Consider the following 19,066-nt stretch of genomic DNA (forward strand, 5'->3'; position numbering starts at 1 on the left):
TTAAGATTATTGCAAATCCTACCTCCAGCATCATCTCACATCATCTTGGAGCAGCACATACGGTGTGCATTGATTATGTAAGAACATGTGTGATTTAAGGTGTTCCCTTTTTAAAATAATATTTCTTGCCATGTAAGCATCTATGCTTCCAGGACTCTGCAGGTTGTGCTCTCCATTACCTCTGGGTTTTGAGCTTCCCCAGTAGAGATGGCAGGCTAACTTCAGCCTTGATTTCACTGAATTTGGTGGCTTATTTTGCTCTGGAACTGAAATCCACCTCAGAACTTCCTTCTTCAAAGCCAGGACGTTCTGAGACCAAAATCAGTATTTAGGTCAGCTCCCTCTGTTAATGTTAAGGTATTTTGGACCTGAAGGATAATAGTAGTATTTTTTAAAGAAAAGAAAATGAGCCAGGACAGACTGAGGTTTGGTAATGAGTATTGAAGTGGCATGAAAGTGACTGCTATTCTGCAAATGACCCCTGTTTAGCAGCTTTTGGGAGCCGTGTGCAATGGGAGATAGCTAGTAGAATTCAGCTTTTAATGGGGGCTTTTTTTTTTCAGGTCAGAAATTCTTAATAATACAGAGCTGGTGCTTCAGAGCCTTATGTTAGCAAACCTGGCACTAGGGAGTAATATCGTTGGCTTTCATGCGCCTATTTACTGTAATAAGGATTACGAACATAAGTAAAACTTGCAGGTTTGGGCCTACCAAATTAAACGAAAAGCCTTTTCACACCCTGAAACTGCATCAAAATTCAATTTCACCAGGAAAAAAAAAATCCTTCTGATCTAGTCCCTGGAATTTGACATTTCATGGGTGTAATAAGGTTACAAACAGATTATAAATTGAAACCCTATAAATCCTTATTGTACTGTACCAAAGCTCCTGCTTTGCATAATACTCTTATTCCTGACTGTTCTTTGTTTTACAAGCTCAAAACTATTCATTCCCTCTCATAATAGATACCAGGGAGCCAAAAACACCGTGCAAAATCCAAAGGTAATTATCTGTCTGAGTCAAAGAACCTGAATGCCAGAGTTCACAAACTTCTGAACTTTTCTAATTGCTGCTGGTTGCAGTGAGACCTCATTCGTCTTTTAAACATGTTGTAAATATTGCGCATTGTTTCTGCCAAATGATAATGATAAAAAACCCCAGTGTAGTTAGCTCCTGTTTTGTGTTTTTATAGTTCTGCCTATGTGTCCATAGCAGATGAGTGATCATTTTCATATCACAACTTGATTTGAATTATAACTTGGTTGGGGTTGCAAATGCTGTGAATCTCCTTATCCAGGAGCACTGCTGGCTTCTGCCGTTGGCCTCTGACGTGTGCTGATGTAATGCCTAGCAAGCGTCTTCTTGAAAACCAGCCTTCTGATATTTGAGCACGTTTATAGGTCTGCTAAAATATTGCCCCTCCGCAAAAAGCAGTTGAGTGGCTTACCTGAGAGCTGAAGAAATTACCTAGATTAGCAGACAATGTCATGGGCTTGTTTCTTCTAGGCTTTACCTGAAGGTGAAGATCCTCAGAGGGGCTGAAAGAGAACGAGATGGCTTTGCAGGTGAGCTCTAGGAGGCCACCGCTTGAAGCATCAGAGCAATGAGGGAAAACAGCACAAAGAGGGGTTTGATTGTAGGAAAAGCAGAGGGAGTCAAAAAAGAGTGACAGGAGAAGAGAGCAGGGCAGATGGGTGTGGAGGGACCCGTTGTGCGGTGACCTGAGGGTGATCAAAAGACACCAGACAGGTGAGCCAGTGGAGTGACCGAGAGAGGCAAATGATTAAGCCACCATCCTGGGCAAAGCTTTGTCACTGCTGCAGGGAGCCTGGGCTGGGGAGGGAGTGAGGAAGGGAGCTTTACACCCATGAGAAAGGCCAGTTTTAGAGGATGCTCACGCTGATAAAGGCTAGAGGTCTGGAGGGCAAGGAGCAAGCTCATTTGCAGGGACAAAGAGAAAAAGTGTCCTGTGGAGAATTCCTCTGAAAGAGCATCCTTGGTGCCTGAGTGCCCACACAGTGGGAGGTAAAGGGAGGTGCTGTTGTGAACTGATTGAACCAGCCTTGAAGTTTTTGTATCAATTATAAAGCCTGTGTCACACACTCAGTTTTCATTTCCCTTGCGCCTGTGTAGGTTTAACCAAATAACTCACTGTCTGTAATGTTTACAGAAGGATTTGGCCACGAATTACTTGAATGCATTGATTTTTGTCCTATTACTTCTTTCTCTTTTGGCAAAGAAGAGTGCACGTTAACCTTGTTGTACCCTTGCGATGCCATTTCGCAGCACAGGACATCTGTACACATTTGGTACAAGCATGTGTGTCATGGATGGACTTGAGACCTGCCCTTGAAACGTAAACTCCTGCAGATTACATGTTGTACGTTGTCCAGCACATCTGCTTTGTTCATGCGCTCTGCACCCCATCACAACTTTTAAGAAATGGCAATAAAGTTTCAGAAAAAGCGCAGTCATCTTTTACAGGCGGTGCACATCTGTTTGCCATGATGATGCCACGTAATTATGAACATAACTGATTTTATTTGGTTTTCTGATTGTTTTCAGGACTTCAGAAAAGATCAGGATTATCTTCTTTGTGTTCCAGTATGAACTACTGAGTTTCCGTATGGCTGGCTTTTTCTGTGAGCTACTTACAGAGTAGATACAGATTTCATCTCTGTGCTGTGATCAAATACAAACTCTGGAAGGATTTTGTCTCGTACCTTAATGGAAATAATCGCATTTGCTGAGAAATGCGGCCATCTAGTGGCACAGCCAGCGAGGTGTGGTAGAAAGTGCAGCAGTGGGGAAGTCTCCGAGGCAGGGTTTCTCCCAGAGTCAGCAAGGATGAGTCTGGTACCTCCTGCTGAAATTCCAGCCTTCATAAACTTGAAAGCCAAGGTGTAGGGTGCTTTTGTTGTTTTCTGAAGCCGTGCAAAAAAATTCAAACAGTTAAACCTTGAAAAAAATCAAGGTTTTTGATGGGTCTGGCCGTTTGTACTCAGCAGGACAATCAGCGCAAATTAAATCCATATTCCAGTGCTCTGCTGGACTGGATCTTAGTGAAGGGAACAGAGCAAGCTGCTTTTCTGGAAGAGTAAAGGGTACACAGCCCTGTCCTGCCTCTGGATACACTCAGGCAGGTGACGCGGATCACAGCAAGGCACATGCATGTGTGTCACCAGGCCAGGCAAGAAGGTGTCGCCCCCAGAGAGCCGTCCATGGCAATGGCAAAAGCCGGCTTGGGGGATGCCTCGCTGCTCGGCGGGTTTTGTTACTGCAGTGTGTAGGGTTTTGTTTCCCCCACCACAATGTGCACGCTAGCCCAGTACATTGACTGAAAGCAAATACCAGTAGCGGGGAGCGAGTTTAAAAGCTTTGGTGGAAACTTGGTTTAGCAGACCTGGTGATTTTTCAGGCTGGGGGGTGTGTTTCTCAAGGCCTGGTTTTGTAAACCTTGTTTGTGCTGAGTGGCACTTAGGTACGGCTTCCCTGATCTGCGACGGCATTGCTCAATGTGAATCACGCAAGTGGTGCCGTGCATGAGATTATCCAGGGTCTGTTTAACAGCCTCTATCCCTGAGGCCTGATCCAAAGCCTGTTGATGTCAGTAGAAACAAATTCACGGGCCTTAATGGACTTCCAATGAATTTGAACCCCACGATCGCTTTGGAGCGCGGACGGTCTCCTCACTCTTTCAGTACTTTGGGATCCTGGTTCACACCTGAGCCGCTGGTGCTGTTCCAGTGCAAAGCCGCAGCAAGGCTGATGGCGATGGTACGTTTCCATTAAGCTGTAATCCCTCTTCTATCCAAACAGCACATAAACAATGACCATATACATGGTGAGAAGAAAGAGTTCGTGTGCCGATGGCTGGACTGTTCCCGGGAGCAGAAACCATTCAAAGCCCAGTATATGCTGGTGGTCCACATGAGGAGACATACAGGGGAAAAGCCACACAAATGCACTGTGAGTAACGGGGGCTGAGCTCCAGGCTCAGATGGGGGAGCTGGGGCTGGGCAGCGAGCAGAGCGGTGTGCACGCTGCATTCTCTGTTCTCTTGTCTGTCAGATGTTTGCTGGAGAAGAGACGACCGTGTCTGCTTTTTTATCCAGCTCACCCAGATGACAAGAGCTTTAGGAGTGGTGATTCACTGGATAATTTGGCCCACTTCCTCAAGTTTAATGTGCAAAGAAGCCCCAAAAGGCATTATTAAACAGAGCTCAGTTTGCTTGATTATTTAAAAGCATTTTCTTTTACAGACCTGGGTATTATTGCTGGCCACCAGCCTTCTAATTACTTTGCAGTAGATTTCTGTCTTAGATGAAGTACACAAGTACTGTGCTGTCCTATGAGAGATTTACATTATCCCTTCATAAGCATTTTGACTTGAGCTGTGATGGGGTTTGCCTGGGTAAAATTTAAACCCAACAAGCCAAAACAGAATTACACTGGGCAAGGTTATGAAGGCTTGGGAAGTTTCTAAACTTCTGTAGGTCAGCTTTTACCGCTTCCTGCAAGTCCAAAGATTAAAATTAATCCAGACTTACTTCTTGTCTGCAGTTTGAAGGTTGTACAAAGGCCTACTCCAGACTAGAAAACTTGAAAACACACTTGAGATCTCACACTGGAGAAAAACCATATGTGTGTGAACACGAAGGCTGCAACAAAGCTTTCTCCAATGCGTCCGACAGGGCCAAGCACCAAAACAGGACTCATTCCAATGAGGTAAGCAAGCACAGCTCGAAACAAATACTAAAATTTGGTATCAAACAGACTTACAATGTGGTCATAGGAATTTCCTCCAGAGGACGGGCAACCCTCAGCATCCTGAAAGAAACGTAAGTTCTAGACGGCTTTTACCAGCACAAGCTTTCCCATGTCATATGGACCTAGAGAGGCTGTGGGTCATTTTATTGAGTGTAGGATAGGTTCGAAGGAGAGGTCTAATGGAAACATGGCTGTTAACCAGGGACAACTCCTGGTTTCCTTGGAAAGCTGGGATGGTCTCTCCCTCCAGAGTGGGAGGGCTGGCCCCAGCAGCAGGAGTGTGTCACTTGCCAGCACTGGCAGTGGCACCTGGCAGTTGCTGAGCCACAGTTCCTGATGCCTCTTGTAGCATCCTTTTGGCTGTGGCAAGGAGCTGTGGAGAAGTCTTCAGGGTCTGGAAAACGTGGGTTGCCCTGTAAGTTCTGAGTTACGCCTTCTCCTTCTCCTCTGGGCTATTTCACTCTTTCTTTCCATCCTGAACAGACTTCATGGAACAGGGATGCAGTGGAGGGAATTTGAGCTTTCTCAGGCAAACCAGCTGTGGCAGTCACAGCCGTCTCCCAGGCTCTCAGCGCAACATCTCTTCGTTACCGTGTGTTTCCTGTTACTGTTGCCCTTCCTTCAGGAATCACACCATCTTCATGCCTGGTCCCTGTTTCATTGCACCATGTCAGGTTACACAGGGAATCACATCATCTCAGTCTCGCACCTTGGAGCCCAGTCTCTCCTCCTTGACCTGTCCCTGTACTCATTCATCTCTAGCCTAAACCTGGAAGTACTGGACATACCAACATGGTGACTGTGTGGCGTGGAAGCTAGGAGCTATATCCATTTCTGCAAGGCTTGTATCCTTCTCTAGCTGCATCAGGTCTCTCACAGGCATTTGCTGGGGCTGGCAGAATCTCAGGAGCATTCCTCTTCTTCCAGTCCCCTGGATGCCGCAGCATCTCTTGAGTCACAAGGGAATACCTGCTGTAGCAGGAGTTTGGACTAGATGATCTCCAGAGGTCCCTTCCAATCCTGACCATTCTGTGATTCTGTAAAGCAGAGAGCACTGCAGATGTCTGAGTTCAATGCGTCCCTGCAGTGCATGCTCTCAGCAGCCCACCTAATAATGGGGCTGAAGCCCAGCAGCAGTTTTGTGAATTGTCACCAAAGTAGAAGGAAGTTCACCAAGTCTCTCCAATAGCTCACTGAGAATTTTTTTCGTTCACTGTCTGAACCAATCTGTTTGTTGCTTAGTTGATGAGTAAAATCCTCTCAAAGATGTTTTCAGGTCAGGATTTCATGTCTAACAGTAAGTCACCAAGACAAATTTGCTGCCATGCGTCATTTCTGGTAGGTGCAACAGCAAGGGCAAATGAAAAATTTCCTTCACCATTACTTCATAACGAACCAGGCTAATACTCTTAGGCAATGCCTGCTGATGGAGTGCTGTGAATACTGTGAGAAGTGCAGACCCGATTCAGCACTTCCTTGCAGTGCTGTTTGAGTTGTAAGTAGGTAACCTATACTTAGATTTAAAAGCAACTGACATGTCTTGATGCAGATAATGCCTTACACATGTAGAAGAGAGTGAACTGACTTGTACTTCCATAGCATCTTGAGAAAACCTGTTTCAGTGGCTCAGCATCAACTTTAAATTGCTCATGATCAACAGTTTTGCTCCTAGTCAATGGGAGGTTGTTTTCCACTGATGTCAGTGGAAGCAGGCTCAGGCTTATCAATATCCATGAAGAAGCTACATTTGTCAAAGGCTCCAGAGTGCCATGTGTAAGCAGAGAACCCCTTTGACGAACTTGGCACGAGTGTCTCTTATTCTTTTTTTTTTTTTTTTTTCTCTTTCCTTTTTCTTGAGGGCTAGTATAAATAAGAATTTAAATCAGTACTTTCTTGGAAACAATACAGTAATAAAAGGGAGTGAAAGACACTTTGTTTCCTGAGGCAATTAAAGTGTTTAGGAAGAGCTCCACTCTTCTTTCTGATCCTCTGTAAATACATTTACCAAAGTCTTTGTTAAATTATAAGGCTATAAATTTACTTTATTCTACGTTGCTTAGTGAACTAGAGAAATTTACAGACAAAGGAAGCAGGTTTATGCTGGTAGCAGTAATACTACTAGTGCATTTTCTCAGTGCAATTGCTGTGACGTGAAAATGCTCATGGTACTGTGTGCTGTGCTATGACATCATGCTGGTGATCTGAAGGAGCCAGGAAAAAAATGCTTCCTCTGACAATACTGTCTGAATAAATGTCCCAATATGTTTTGGAGGGGGTTGTTTGCCTGTGAATGTCAAGAAGTACCTGCCATACTAGAAATAGGGTATGAGACTGCTGAGGGCAGTGGACAAGATAGGAAATTAGGCTAGTCTTCATAAATTGCCGTAGCTCTGTTGACTCTGCTGCTGTGATAAGTGGAAGCTGTGACAGTTCATATTATGAGAAGTTCTGCCCTCTGTAAACTATGTGACATTAATGGGTTATAAAACAGGTTAATAGAATATAACAATGAGTTAATAAAACCCAAGGGAAATTAATAGGTTTGACTAGGTGTGCAGTCACAACTCGATAGGAATGGCTTTAAACTGAAAGAGGGCAGATTTAGATTAGATATAAGGAAGAAATTCTTCCCTGTGAGGGTGGTGAGGCGCTGGCACAGGCTGCCCAGAGCAGCTGTGGGTGCCCCATCCCTGGCAGTGCCCAAGGCCAGGCTGGATGGGGCTTGGAGCACCCTGGTCTAGTGGAGGCTGTCCCTGCCTGTGGCAGGGGCTTGGAACTAGGTGATCTTTAAGGTCCCTTCCAACCCAAACCATCTATAATTCTATGATTCAGTCACTGTAGAGACCATAAATTAGATAACGAATTCACTGTGAAAGCATATAACTGTAACATCAGCTGTGCTCCAAGGAGCTGTTCAGGAGTCCCATGTGAAATTAGATCTAATTTAAGTGATTTTCCTGTCTTGGCAGAAACCGTATGTTTGCAAGATACCGGGCTGCACAAAGCGCTACACGGATCCCAGTTCTCTCCGGAAACATGTGAAGACCGTGCATGGCCCGGAGGCGCATGTCACCAAGAAGCAACGGGGAGATATCCACCCAAGGCCTCCGCCACCGAGAGACCCGGGCAGCCACTCTCAGACCCGGTCACCAGGCCATCAGACTCAGGGTGCGATTGGTGAGCAGAAGGACCTCAGCAACACTACCTCAAAGCGTGAAGAATGCCTCCAAGTGAAAGCAGTCAAGTCGGAAAAACCAATGGTATGCAATACACCATGCTGCTCCCTTTGTCCTTTTTCGTCTTGCCACCAGTTAATAATCCCTTTATAAAATAAATGCTCAAGCCCATAAACTCTAGCTCACAAGGTTAGGTTTTGTGAGTTATTCTTTTTCATTTCCATCATAAAATATTTTTAAAGCCTAAGAAATAGCAAATAAGAAGGTTACATCTAATCTGTGCAATATGCAGCAAGTGCAGTGTTGGCAACTCTCACAATAATTGCTTCTCTTAAAGCTCCATCTTTCAGAATCACTGTATTATGAGAAAATCACAGTTTTCATTTTCAAAAAGGCATTTTTTTCCACTCTACTATTTGCAGAAGAAAGATAATGTGAATCCTGCAGAATCAAAACTAGAATGCAAAAAAAAGACAAGTCCAAAAGACTGAAATGATGATATTGATGGTGATAACTTTTGGAGAACCTGGGAAAATGATCAGATTTTAGGAGCTTGAGGTTGTCACGTCATGGATCAAACTGAAGCAGGATAAATTGTCTTTCTTAAATAACAGGACGAGACCTTTTGATAATATGAGATCTCTATTGTGATGTGATCTCTTACGTTAATCTGATACTTAATTTAACTTCACCAAGTTAACCTAATTTAAATTCAACTGAGTTGAGCTGAATTAAGAGTCGCTGCAGGTCTTTTCCCTCTTTACCTTAATGTATTACATTAAACCAGTATAGGCTTGAATGTCAAAAGGACTTTGTTCCATTTTTTCACACTCTATCTTAAAGAAGTTATTTCATTTGCCTGCATTTTGTGTGCCATTCATCTTCTCCAAAAGCGGTCACTCTGTCCTCTTCCACATCTGGGTCTACGAGTCATCTGGACCCAACCCTTGGGGACTAGAAATTTGAGTCCTCTGAATTCTGCTCATACTGTTAATCATGCTGCAATTCAAATTGATTACTCACTGAAATACGAGTTACTGCTATATTGTGCCTAAGGCTTACGCCTAAACTGTGAGGTATTAATCCTGAATTTGGAAACTTCCAAGGGCCCAGAGTTAACTCCCGCTGAAGTCTAAAGGAGATCCTCTGCCATCTTTGGCGCTAACCACCTTACATTACAAAGGAGCCAAACCCCTTCCCCTTTTGCTTAGCTAGGGAAATCTGTGGCATTATTGGGGCCTGTTGAATGTAGATGTTTTTAGCATGAATAAGATTTGCAGGAAAGGGGTATTAATGCTGGTTGCTTGCATAGTATTAAAATATTTCTCACTGAAAAATATCTTCTAAAAACAGTTCTGCATTTCCTGCTTTTCATTGCTTGTGTGAATTAAGATATGTTTTCTGTTTTCCAACTAATCCAATGTCTTTTCTGTCTAATGCTCTTAAATGTCTTGTTCTAACTTCCTAAGGACAGTGGGTAATAAGGTGAGGGCATTTTAACTTTTCCACTGTTTTTCTCATTGCAACATTATTTAAGTCTTTATTTTAGCCGTCTGCCTGTTGTCCAATCGTTCCTTTATTTAGTAATGTGCAATCCATCAAACTCATTCCCAAACGTAATGTTCTGTGAGCATTTTGCGACACTTGACATATGAAAAATCTGGCTTATATTGGTGAAATCTCTTCAGAAATGTCTTTGTACCTTCTCCTCTAGACAGAATACCCATTTTTTTTCTGTACTGCACATCTAGAAATGTATGTTCCCTGTAGTACAGTTCTTATTTCTGTAACCTGCCTCACTGTGATCTTGACACATGGCTACAAGAACAGACTTCTGACTATTACTGCTCTTCCATATGGCATGGAGCTATTGTCCAGAGGCACAAACCCTCCTCTGTGTAATAACTGTTATTTCTATTCTTGTCACCAAATCTGCCATGACCAGGGTTTGGAAATGAACTTGCTCAGTGTGGCCTCATAAATTCTAAATATCATCATTCAAGTTAGAAATAATAAAATAGTTATTGCATCTTAATGGACTCCTCAGGGGCATATGAAGCTACAGTAGTGCCATGAATCTGTGTCTTCAATCACTGATGTTAAAAGTGAGAGCTGTCACTGCTGCCTCAGAAATTCTAGCTAGCATTTGTCAGTAAAATGTGCATAAAAATCACAGGCTGGCAGAAAAAAATATAAAAAAGCACAGCAGAAACCCCAAAAGTGAAATACTTACATGAAACTGTTCTTGGGAGCAAAATGTTACTGCATGCCCCACTGATACAACCTGCAGTGGGATATTATGTCCAGAGACTTCTGTCTGTCTCGCTGTCTGTTTTGTCTGTCAGTCTGTCAGAGTGTTTCAGTTTGTCAGAGAAATTTTACCATTCTTTTATGAGAACTTTACAAGCATTAAAAAAAAAAAAATCAAGCCCATATTTCCCTACAGCACTGCTAGAGCAGCAGAGAACACTGTCTGTTTAAGAAAGAAGCCACTATTGTGGTGGGTTCATATCCCCATAGATAAGCAGCTTGTACTGTGTACTTGAATTCTTAAATCTAAAATCTTAAATTCTAGTGAAATAAAGGGTTTGATTCAGTAGATCATCACCTTCTTGATTCAGGGCAGAGGTGGTATAAGTTAGGTATAAGAGGAGGTATAGGTTAGCCCTTAGTGCTGCTAGGGTCACAGGATGCTGATAATATGATACTGGGGTTTTTGCCCTGTTGCTTTTTCCCCGTTTTATTACATGCCAACATTTCAGGACAGCTGCTGCTCGTAACAATGAGCCTTAGGCTTGGAAAATACTTACATTCTTTAGCCACAAGTCTAATTAAAAAAAACCAAGTTCCAGTGTTGTTGGAGTCTTGGTTATTTCTTGCTGCAAGCCTAGCGGTGTCAATTAGACCTCATAACATGGCTGAATTCTGATTTGGTTTGCTGAGCCGCAGCTTCCATTGGGAGCAGCGCATACCCGAAGTAGCATATCCATACATACATGCTCACGAATGACATGAAGTGCTAGAAGCAGTTATGGGAGTAACTGAAATAAATGTCTCATGCAGTTAATCTCAGGTTTTGCAATGGCATTCACTGCAGTTAGAGTCTAGAAAGCCTCTTAATGAATGATCACTGTTATCATTTAACACTAAACTTTGCTTTATGTTGAGTTTTATGTGGCTCCTTTTAGACCCACATTTGCTGCAAGTGCTTCTGTCGACATTGTTTGCTTAATCCTCACGTTTTATTCCTTGCTTCACTCCAACAGACATCTCAGCCAAGCCCTGGTGGTCAGTCTACATGCAGCAGCGAACAGTCCCCCATCAGCAACTATTCCAACAATGGGATCGAGCTTACTCTGACCAGTGGTGGTAGTGTAGGAGACCTCAGTGTCATCGATGAAACCCCAATCATGGACTCTACCATTTCCACAGCCACCACAGCACTTGGCTTACAGGCCAGGAGGAATATGACAGGGACCAAATGGATGGAGCAAGTGAAATTAGAAAGGTTGAAACAAGTTAACGGAATGCTTCCGAGACTGAACCCCGTTCCACCTTCCAAAGCCCCAACCTTGCCACCTCTCATAGGAAATGGTGAGCTACATGTAACAGGAGTGGTTAACACTTTTTGTCCTTAAATTCTTTGCCTGCTAGCCCGGTCTTGCAACCCTTGCGAAAGAGTGGTACAGCTTTTGAGACTCAGCAGCTGTGGCCATGGTTTGTACATGAATCACTGTCCATTTATCCCCTCACGACAAGTCCTACTACCCACCCTGAAAGAAGTCTGATAGTCCCGTGTTTTACAGAACAGGGGCCAACAAGGGAGCCATGCATCACATTTTAAATATTCCCTGCAGTTAAAGGTTTGGACCCAAGATCATCATCATAATCCTGTCTTGTTTTGAGGCAAGGCAAATGAAATAAATACTTGCCAATTTCTTGTACGGAAGTCTTTCAGATGAGACCTTAGCAAGGCACGCTTTGCATAGATGTGTTGGGCTGCCCTTTAAATAAACTGTTTCCAACACACAGAAGTAATCGTATGTACAGATCCTACTGCTAGGAAGGCAGATGTCCATGAATGGGGGCAAGGCGAGATTGCACTCTGAAAATCCGTAGTTGTTTTCATATACAGAGCTGCTCGTTGCCAAAATGTATGTCCCCGCTGCCTCTACATGGCATATACAATATGCCCATAGGTTTCTGTGCCCCACTCAGCAGTAACAGCCCAGGTTTTCTGAAATCCATTCTAATTGAAAGAAACTATGGAAAATTAAGAAATGTATTCTGTTTACTTAAAAACAAAACAAAGCAAGGAAACCAACAAAGATGTTTTGCAGTTGTTAGGAGTTACTTCAAGAAGATTTCAAGAAGTCTTAGAAATGACCTTGAATAGCCTCCAAATTTGTATATTTCGCCATTCCATGCAAATGCCTGTTCAATTATATTTTGCCTGTAAAAAGCTCCCTTACAAATGTGTCCTTCTGGCACATCAGTCAGAATAGCTGCACTGCAGGCTGGAGCGCTATGCGAGCTGATGACAGTTTGTGGCTATGGCTTATAAATTTTGTGCTAGAATTCACACTGAAATGTTACCCTCGAGTCTCGGAGTTAGCTCTTAACCTAAGGACAGCATTTTTATCCCGACTTCTTTCAAGAAAGGGCACTGCTATGATTTGTTGTGGTGATACAGGCTCTTCCTCTGTACTCTCCTTACTCTACTGGGTATTTTCTGTGCCAGTTTCTGGGTGATGCCCATTTATTTATCTCTGAATTTTACCTCCAGGTACCCAGTCGAACAGCAGCTGCAGTGTAGGAGGATCCATGACTATTCTGCCAAACAGGAGTGAACTTTCAAGTACAGACATCACTGTGTTGAACATGCTGAACAGGAGGGACAGCAATACTAGCACCATCAGTTCAGCCTACTTGAGCAGCCGCAGATCCTCTGGAATTTCACCTTGCTTCTCTAGCCGGAGGTCCAGCGATGCCTCCCAGGCAGAGGGAAGACCACAGAACGTGAGCGTTGCAGACTCCTACGACCCCATCTCAACAGATGCCTCCCGGCGCTCCAGTGAAGCGAGCCAGTGTGATGACCTGCCAAGTCTTCTCAGCCTCACCCCGGCCCAGCAATATAGGCTGAAAGCTAAATATGCAGCAGCTACTGGTGGACCCCCACCAACTCCACTGCCTAACATGGAGAGGATGAGCCTCAAAACAAGGATGGCACTCTTGGGTGACTGCAGGGAGTCCGGAGTATCTCCACTGCCTCCAGTGAATGCCCCTCGAAGATGTAGTGATGGTGGGGCAAATGGTTACAGCAGGAGGCATTTTCTGTCTCACGATGCTCTAGGAAACGGGATGAGGAGAGCCAGTGATCCAGTAAGAATGGCCTGTGACAACCTCTCTGTCCCTAGAGTCCAGCGTTTCAACAGTCTTAATGGCTTTAACCCTCCTGCTTTGCCTCCATCCATGGAAAAGCGCAACCTTGTTCTTCAGAACTATACCCGTTCTGAGGGTGGCGTCTTCCGTGGCTTTAGCTCCCCCTGTCCTCCAAGCATCAGCGAGAACGTTGCCCTGGAGGCTGCTACGATGGAAGCGGGTGGCAGTCTGAATGATGAGGATCTCCTGCCAGATGACGTGGTTCAGTATCTGAATTCCCAGAACCAGGGCATATACGACCACTTGTTGAACAATGTCCTAGACAGCAACAAAATGCATCATGGCTCAGTGTTAGGAAACGACAACCCCAGCAACTTTGACCAAGCCCCTCCACCAAGCAGTCAGCAGGCAGGTTCTGAGACAAACAAAAGCGACTTGCCCATTCAGTGGAATGAAGTAAGCTCAGGAAGCTCTGACTTATCTCCTTCGAAACTGAAATGCGGCCAGCGCTCCACAGTGCAGCAGACTCGGGCCTTCAGACTGTACAACAATATGATGGTTCAGCAGCAGAACCTGGAGAGAAGCAACGTGGACCAGCAGAATGGCTATCTGGTGGAGAACAACAATTCCTACGGTTTACAGCAAAACGCAGTTCTTGGCAGCGGAGCCGCTAATTCTTTCAGCGTGCAGCCCAATAAGCCTTACAGTGAAAGCATCAGCAGGCAAGCAATGATGCCTGGAGCAATGGACAATTCCTGTGGCATGGCAGTTCAGGGGCAGAAGCTGAGAAGCAGCAACGTGCCAGTGAGTGGGAACCAGCAAAATTTTGGCCATCCCATGGCATCCAGCGATCAAGCTGCCAGTATGGCAAATGGGATGCAGAACAGCAGTATGATGGAACAGGAGTATCTGCAAAACCAACCGGTCGGAGATGACATTCATTACCAGGGAGTCAATCAATCCGGTCAAATGATGCTGGGGCAGGTTAGTCCTACCTCACAAAGCAGCCTGTATCAGGGGCCGCAGAGTTGCCCGCCAGTGTCTCACACCGTTGGTAGCCAGCCTTCAGGTTTGTTGGTGGCCAAAAGTTACCAGCCATGCACCAATTACAGCAGCAACAGACGGCAAAACATGTTGAGAAACAACCTGGCACAACAGCAAGGACACGTAAGTGATGGCAACCAGACGTACAGGGTAAACACCATTAAGATGGAGATCCAAGGTCAATCACAGCAGTTCTGCTCTAATGCACAGAATTACTCTGGTCAGTTATATGACCAAACCATGGGCTTTAGCTACCAAGCTATGAAAACAGGTTCGTTCTTTGGTTCGGAAGCTAACTGCCTGCTGCAGGGGACTGCGACTGCAAACTCATCGGAACTTCTTTCCCCGGGGGCTAACCAAGTGTCGAGCACAGTTGACAGCATTGACAGCAACAGCCTAGAGGGTGTGCAGATTGATTTCGATGCTATCATAGATGATGGGGACCATGTCAGCTTAATTTCGGGAGCCCTGAGCCCGAGTATCATTCAGAATCTCTCCCGCAATTCCTCACGCCTCACCACTCCCCGAGCGTCTCTTACATTCCCAGCTATGCCCGTAAGCACAACCAACATGGCTATTGGTGACATGAGCTCTTTGTTGACCTCACTTGCAGAAGAAAGCAAGTTTCTTGCTGTTATGCAATAGACATTAGAAAAAACAAACAAACAAAAAAACAAACCCTTAGGAGATAACAGAATGGAAAAAAGGACTCATATTTTTTAGTTGTGTATGTATTTTAGCAATCTCATCTCACCTAAATGGGATGTGTTTCAAGTATATTCCTTTTATGGAATAAGGACTCTGAAAACCCTAAAGTGTTCTAGGGAGAAACTGTCTTCCATTTCAGTTTTGAATCAGTATTGCTACACCCATTCCCCCCTGCCCCTCTTCTCTCTCTCTCCCTCCCCTTTTGAATGTCTGTATGCTTCCTTTTTCTTTTTTTTTTCTTTAATTGTAAACCAATGTAAACGTGTGAAGTGCATGTTTTTGTTTTGTTTTGGGTTTTTTTAAAAAAAGAAAGGTCTGATGAAATGACTTCGCTATTTTCTGTTACTCAAAAGAAACTAGACCTTGTAAAACTGTTGCAACTTCCCCCCCTAAACATATAGGCACAAAATAACCAGGCACAATATGAAGTCAGCATGCAGGGATGAAATCTTCTCTGGATGCGTTGGATACATCGCACCAAGGTGGACAACCAGTTTAGAAATGCACTGCCATGGTACCCCTAGGCTGTAGTTTCAGAATCATGGAGCAGGATAAATTAGGAGGCTCAAGCAAACAAGAAATGTAGAGCCATCAGCCCTTTGATCCCTAGGAAATGTTTAAGGATTTTGTAACACCACACACAGACAGCTGTCACTGCCTTGCATAATGATACTGAGATTGTTTCATGTTCCCATTTCAGAGGAAGGAGAGGACCAGAAAGCTGTTCTTAGTCCAGCTCTCACCTTTTGCAGTATTTGCTGTTCTGTTTTTCAGTATTCTTTTTTAAATGACTGGATAGTAGAGTTATGGGCGTGTTTGGTGATTTGGGTAGTCTAGAATCCCTTTGTTGCATACCATATTTGTGAAGAGATGATCAGGGTCTTACAGAGTATTTCATACAATGAAATAACAAAATTGCAGTATTCCATACTGGGGACTTTTTTTTTTTTTTTTAATGCAATGCAAACTCTTGAGATGTGATTTGCTGAGCCACTGGTTCTTATTTGCAATAATAATTCCTTTGCCGAGAGAACTGTCTTGTACCTCTCTTTTAGCACGTACAGCTTCGTGGATAGATGGTATGTTTTAAAATAAGTAAATGGCTGTTGAAATAATGCACAGTTAGGGCTTCAAAAGCGTCATGGTCATGGCATATAAACCAGGTAGAAAGCGAACACCCCATTTCTTGGACTAGCCAAATAAATGAAAGCGATTGCAAGCAATCTGATAGTCTTATATGTCTTTTCACCGTATCCAGGTTTTACAAAAGAAATTTTTAAATTTAAATTTAAATTACAAAAGAAGTTTTAAAAAAGAAATTTAAACTGCCATTCAAAATAGCAATGAAATGAGCAGAACAGCAAGTATGTCTGGTAACTAATCAAAACTCAGAAAGAACAACCCAACCTCTTGGTGACACCAAAGTGCATTTCATTTCAAAGCAAGCCAGCGAGCCAATGCCCAGGGTCAGTTACACCAGTATAAATTGGAACTAATGCACTGTGCTCATGAATCTGCTCACTGGTAGAGGTGAATGGCGTTTCCTCCATAAGCTGTAGCTCTTGTAGCATGTTTTTTGTTGTGCTGGGCTTCACATGTGCGCCCCTGAACACACAATGCTCCTAGGCAAACAGGTTGGGATGGAGAACAGTTAGAAGGCCAAGGTTTAAGTTCACCCACTCCTAGAATCTGCATGCAAGTCCAGCCCTTGCAGACTTCTTAGTTAAATCTCAATAGTAAAACGATGCTACAGGATGTAAATGGTGTAGACGCTTAGTCACGTTTTTGATGTCTGCAGGGAGCTGATGTTAGAGTAGACACAATGAGAAGGGGGAATGGGGTCAATTTTGAAATATAGATAAACTTTAGTCCAGTCAAAATTAGGGATAACACCAGAAGGTGGTTTCTATAGGCTGGAAGGCCATAGCAGTAATATTTTTGACTGTGAAAAAATGGTGAAGTAGCAGCTGAATCAGGGCATGGCATTTGAGGAATGTGCAGGAATACAACCTCAGTGGAGCTATTGGTTAACATTCATCTATTAACAGCTGTTAGAATCAGAGGAAGAAGCTGTACATCAGCAGGAAAACATCACAGGAATCCAGTGCTGGGGCCGTATTTGGGCTTATCACAGCACGTACCAAGTGATTTGCGTTATGAGCTGGAATGTCAGAAATCAAGACAAATGTAATTATCCTACGGCTTTTATCATCATCCAGCTCCTGTCTTTCTCCGGATCTTTAGCAAGTATTTCTTCCTTCCTCTGCCTCAAGCATGCATATTTCTGCTCTTTGCCCTTCGCCGTTTCCCCTCCTGACCTTCCTGCATGGGGAATCAGGCACAGCTCACCATGGCAAACGGTCGATTTGCTGTTACAATGTGGGAAGCTGCTCCCCGTTGCGCTGTCATCGCCCAGAGGCGCCTGGCAGGGACCCGCTGCCCATGCACAGCCCTCACCCCTGCCCTGCTGCAGGGGCGCAGAGGGATGCTTCAGTGGCTGCGCTGTACATGCAGTGCTACGGTACAGCTCACGCCCCTGAGGAGAAACAGCAGCATATGCATGAGGAAAGGCTGTGCTGGATGCATTTCAGATGGTTCTCGGTAACCGGTCGCTGGCTGTTTATTAAGCCATCAATGACATGTTTATAAACAATTTCAACAGGGCAACTTATGACCAGCTTGGGAGTAGGTGGCTTGGGAGAGAAGCCTTTTATTGTTATAGAGCAAATACATTTAAGAAGCAACAAAAAACAACAAAAAATCCCTTTTTTTTTTTAAACTCAGTTTTCCAGTTCATAATTGTATTTGCTGGTGAGTTGAAGCTGGGAAGCTATTAACAGATGTGATCCATCAGAGCTTAGAAGGAGCCGTTCAGATTGCTCAAGGCTAAAAGGGACTGTTTGAGGAGCTAATTTGCCTTCCTGGATTTGACAAACCTTCGTCACTCACTTACCCTGTCTTGGGTCAACAGTGTGTTTTGGCCGAAACCACATGCTCCAGAAAGGCAGCCCATTTTGATTTGGTGAGGTTGAAGAACCAGAGACTCTACCATGTCCCCAGGGAGTTTGTGCAAATGGTTTATCATTTTCACCGTGAAGCATATGTGCCACTTTTGTTCATGTTTCACTTTTCAGCTTTAAGTATCTTCTCATGCTTTTCTGGTTTATGCTGAAGAGCCTGTTTTGGTACCTGTGAGGGCAGCAATATGTCATAGACCAGCTGTCTCGAGTTTGGGGTTAGTTGTGATAAGGTAGGCTGGGCTCTCTGAGCCGTGGTGTTGTTAGCCTGGGCACCATCTGTTACTTGTCAACCTCAGTCCCAATGCGTGGCAGTCTTGGGGGGGGGGGGGGGGGTGTCCCATCAGCATTGCTCACATGTTTATGGCACCCCTCTACTGCTGCTCTTCCAGGTGCAGAGCCAAAGCTTGCTTTTGTCTATCTGGTACATCAGGTGACGTAGCCGTAGCAGCTGAAAACCCACCACTCATGCCAGAGTACTAGAAAATGCAGATTGCGGATTTCCTATTTTTAAAGCATTGCAGCCTGAGTCTAAATCACCTTTTCTTGTAATGGCTCTGTGGGGATCTTCTAGATTCATTACTGCTGGCCTTGGGCGCGTCTGCCTCCCTTAGCCTGCGTGAAGCATGCAGCTCTCCCAGCAGTTCTGCTTCCCACAAAGTGGGAGTTGCCGGTGAGAGCTCGTCCACCAGGTCTGCCTGGGTGGAGGAAAGGTGGGTTTGCGGAGAAGTCGGCGAGCTTCCAGGGGGGCTTTGCTGGTGGGTACGGTGGCCCCATATAGCCACATGGCAGATGATGTTATTCTCTCCTTGGGGAATGGCACCGAATGGTCCATGCATTGAGGTGCAGGCTGGCTGCCTGGCTTCCAGGCATCGCTTCCCCCTGCCCCTTGATGAAATGGCTGGCTGGCTCTCCCACACCTCTTGCTCAATGGCTTCTCCTGCTGAACAGCAGTGTTCATATTCTCAC

At 44.5% G+C, this 19,066-nt stretch overlaps 1 protein-coding gene across 2 annotated transcripts in view; it reads left to right on the forward strand.

The window, feature by feature from the left end:
* Nucleotides 1-15,354, forward strand: part of GLI3 (GLI family zinc finger 3) — a 427,034-nt gene extending 411,680 nt beyond the window's left edge. For both annotated transcript variants that reach the window (XM_080382113.1, XM_080382114.1), the window contains 5 exons: nt 3,820-3,969; nt 4,564-4,728; nt 7,740-8,030; nt 11,213-11,540; nt 12,733-15,354. In XM_080382113.1, the coding sequence (XP_080238239.1) occupies nt 3,820-3,969; nt 4,564-4,728; nt 7,740-8,030; nt 11,213-11,540; nt 12,733-15,017 (3,219 nt within the window). In that variant the 3' untranslated portion in view covers nt 15,018-15,354. The remainder of the gene's footprint in view (nt 1-3,819; nt 3,970-4,563; nt 4,729-7,739; nt 8,031-11,212; nt 11,541-12,732) is intronic.
* The last annotated feature ends 3,712 nt before the right edge of the window (nt 15,355-19,066 follow it).

The sequence above is a fragment of the Falco punctatus genome (assembly GCF_963210335.1).
Source record: "Falco punctatus genome assembly, chromosome: 4".
Lineage (NCBI taxonomy): Eukaryota > Metazoa > Chordata > Aves > Falconiformes > Falconidae > Falco > Falco punctatus.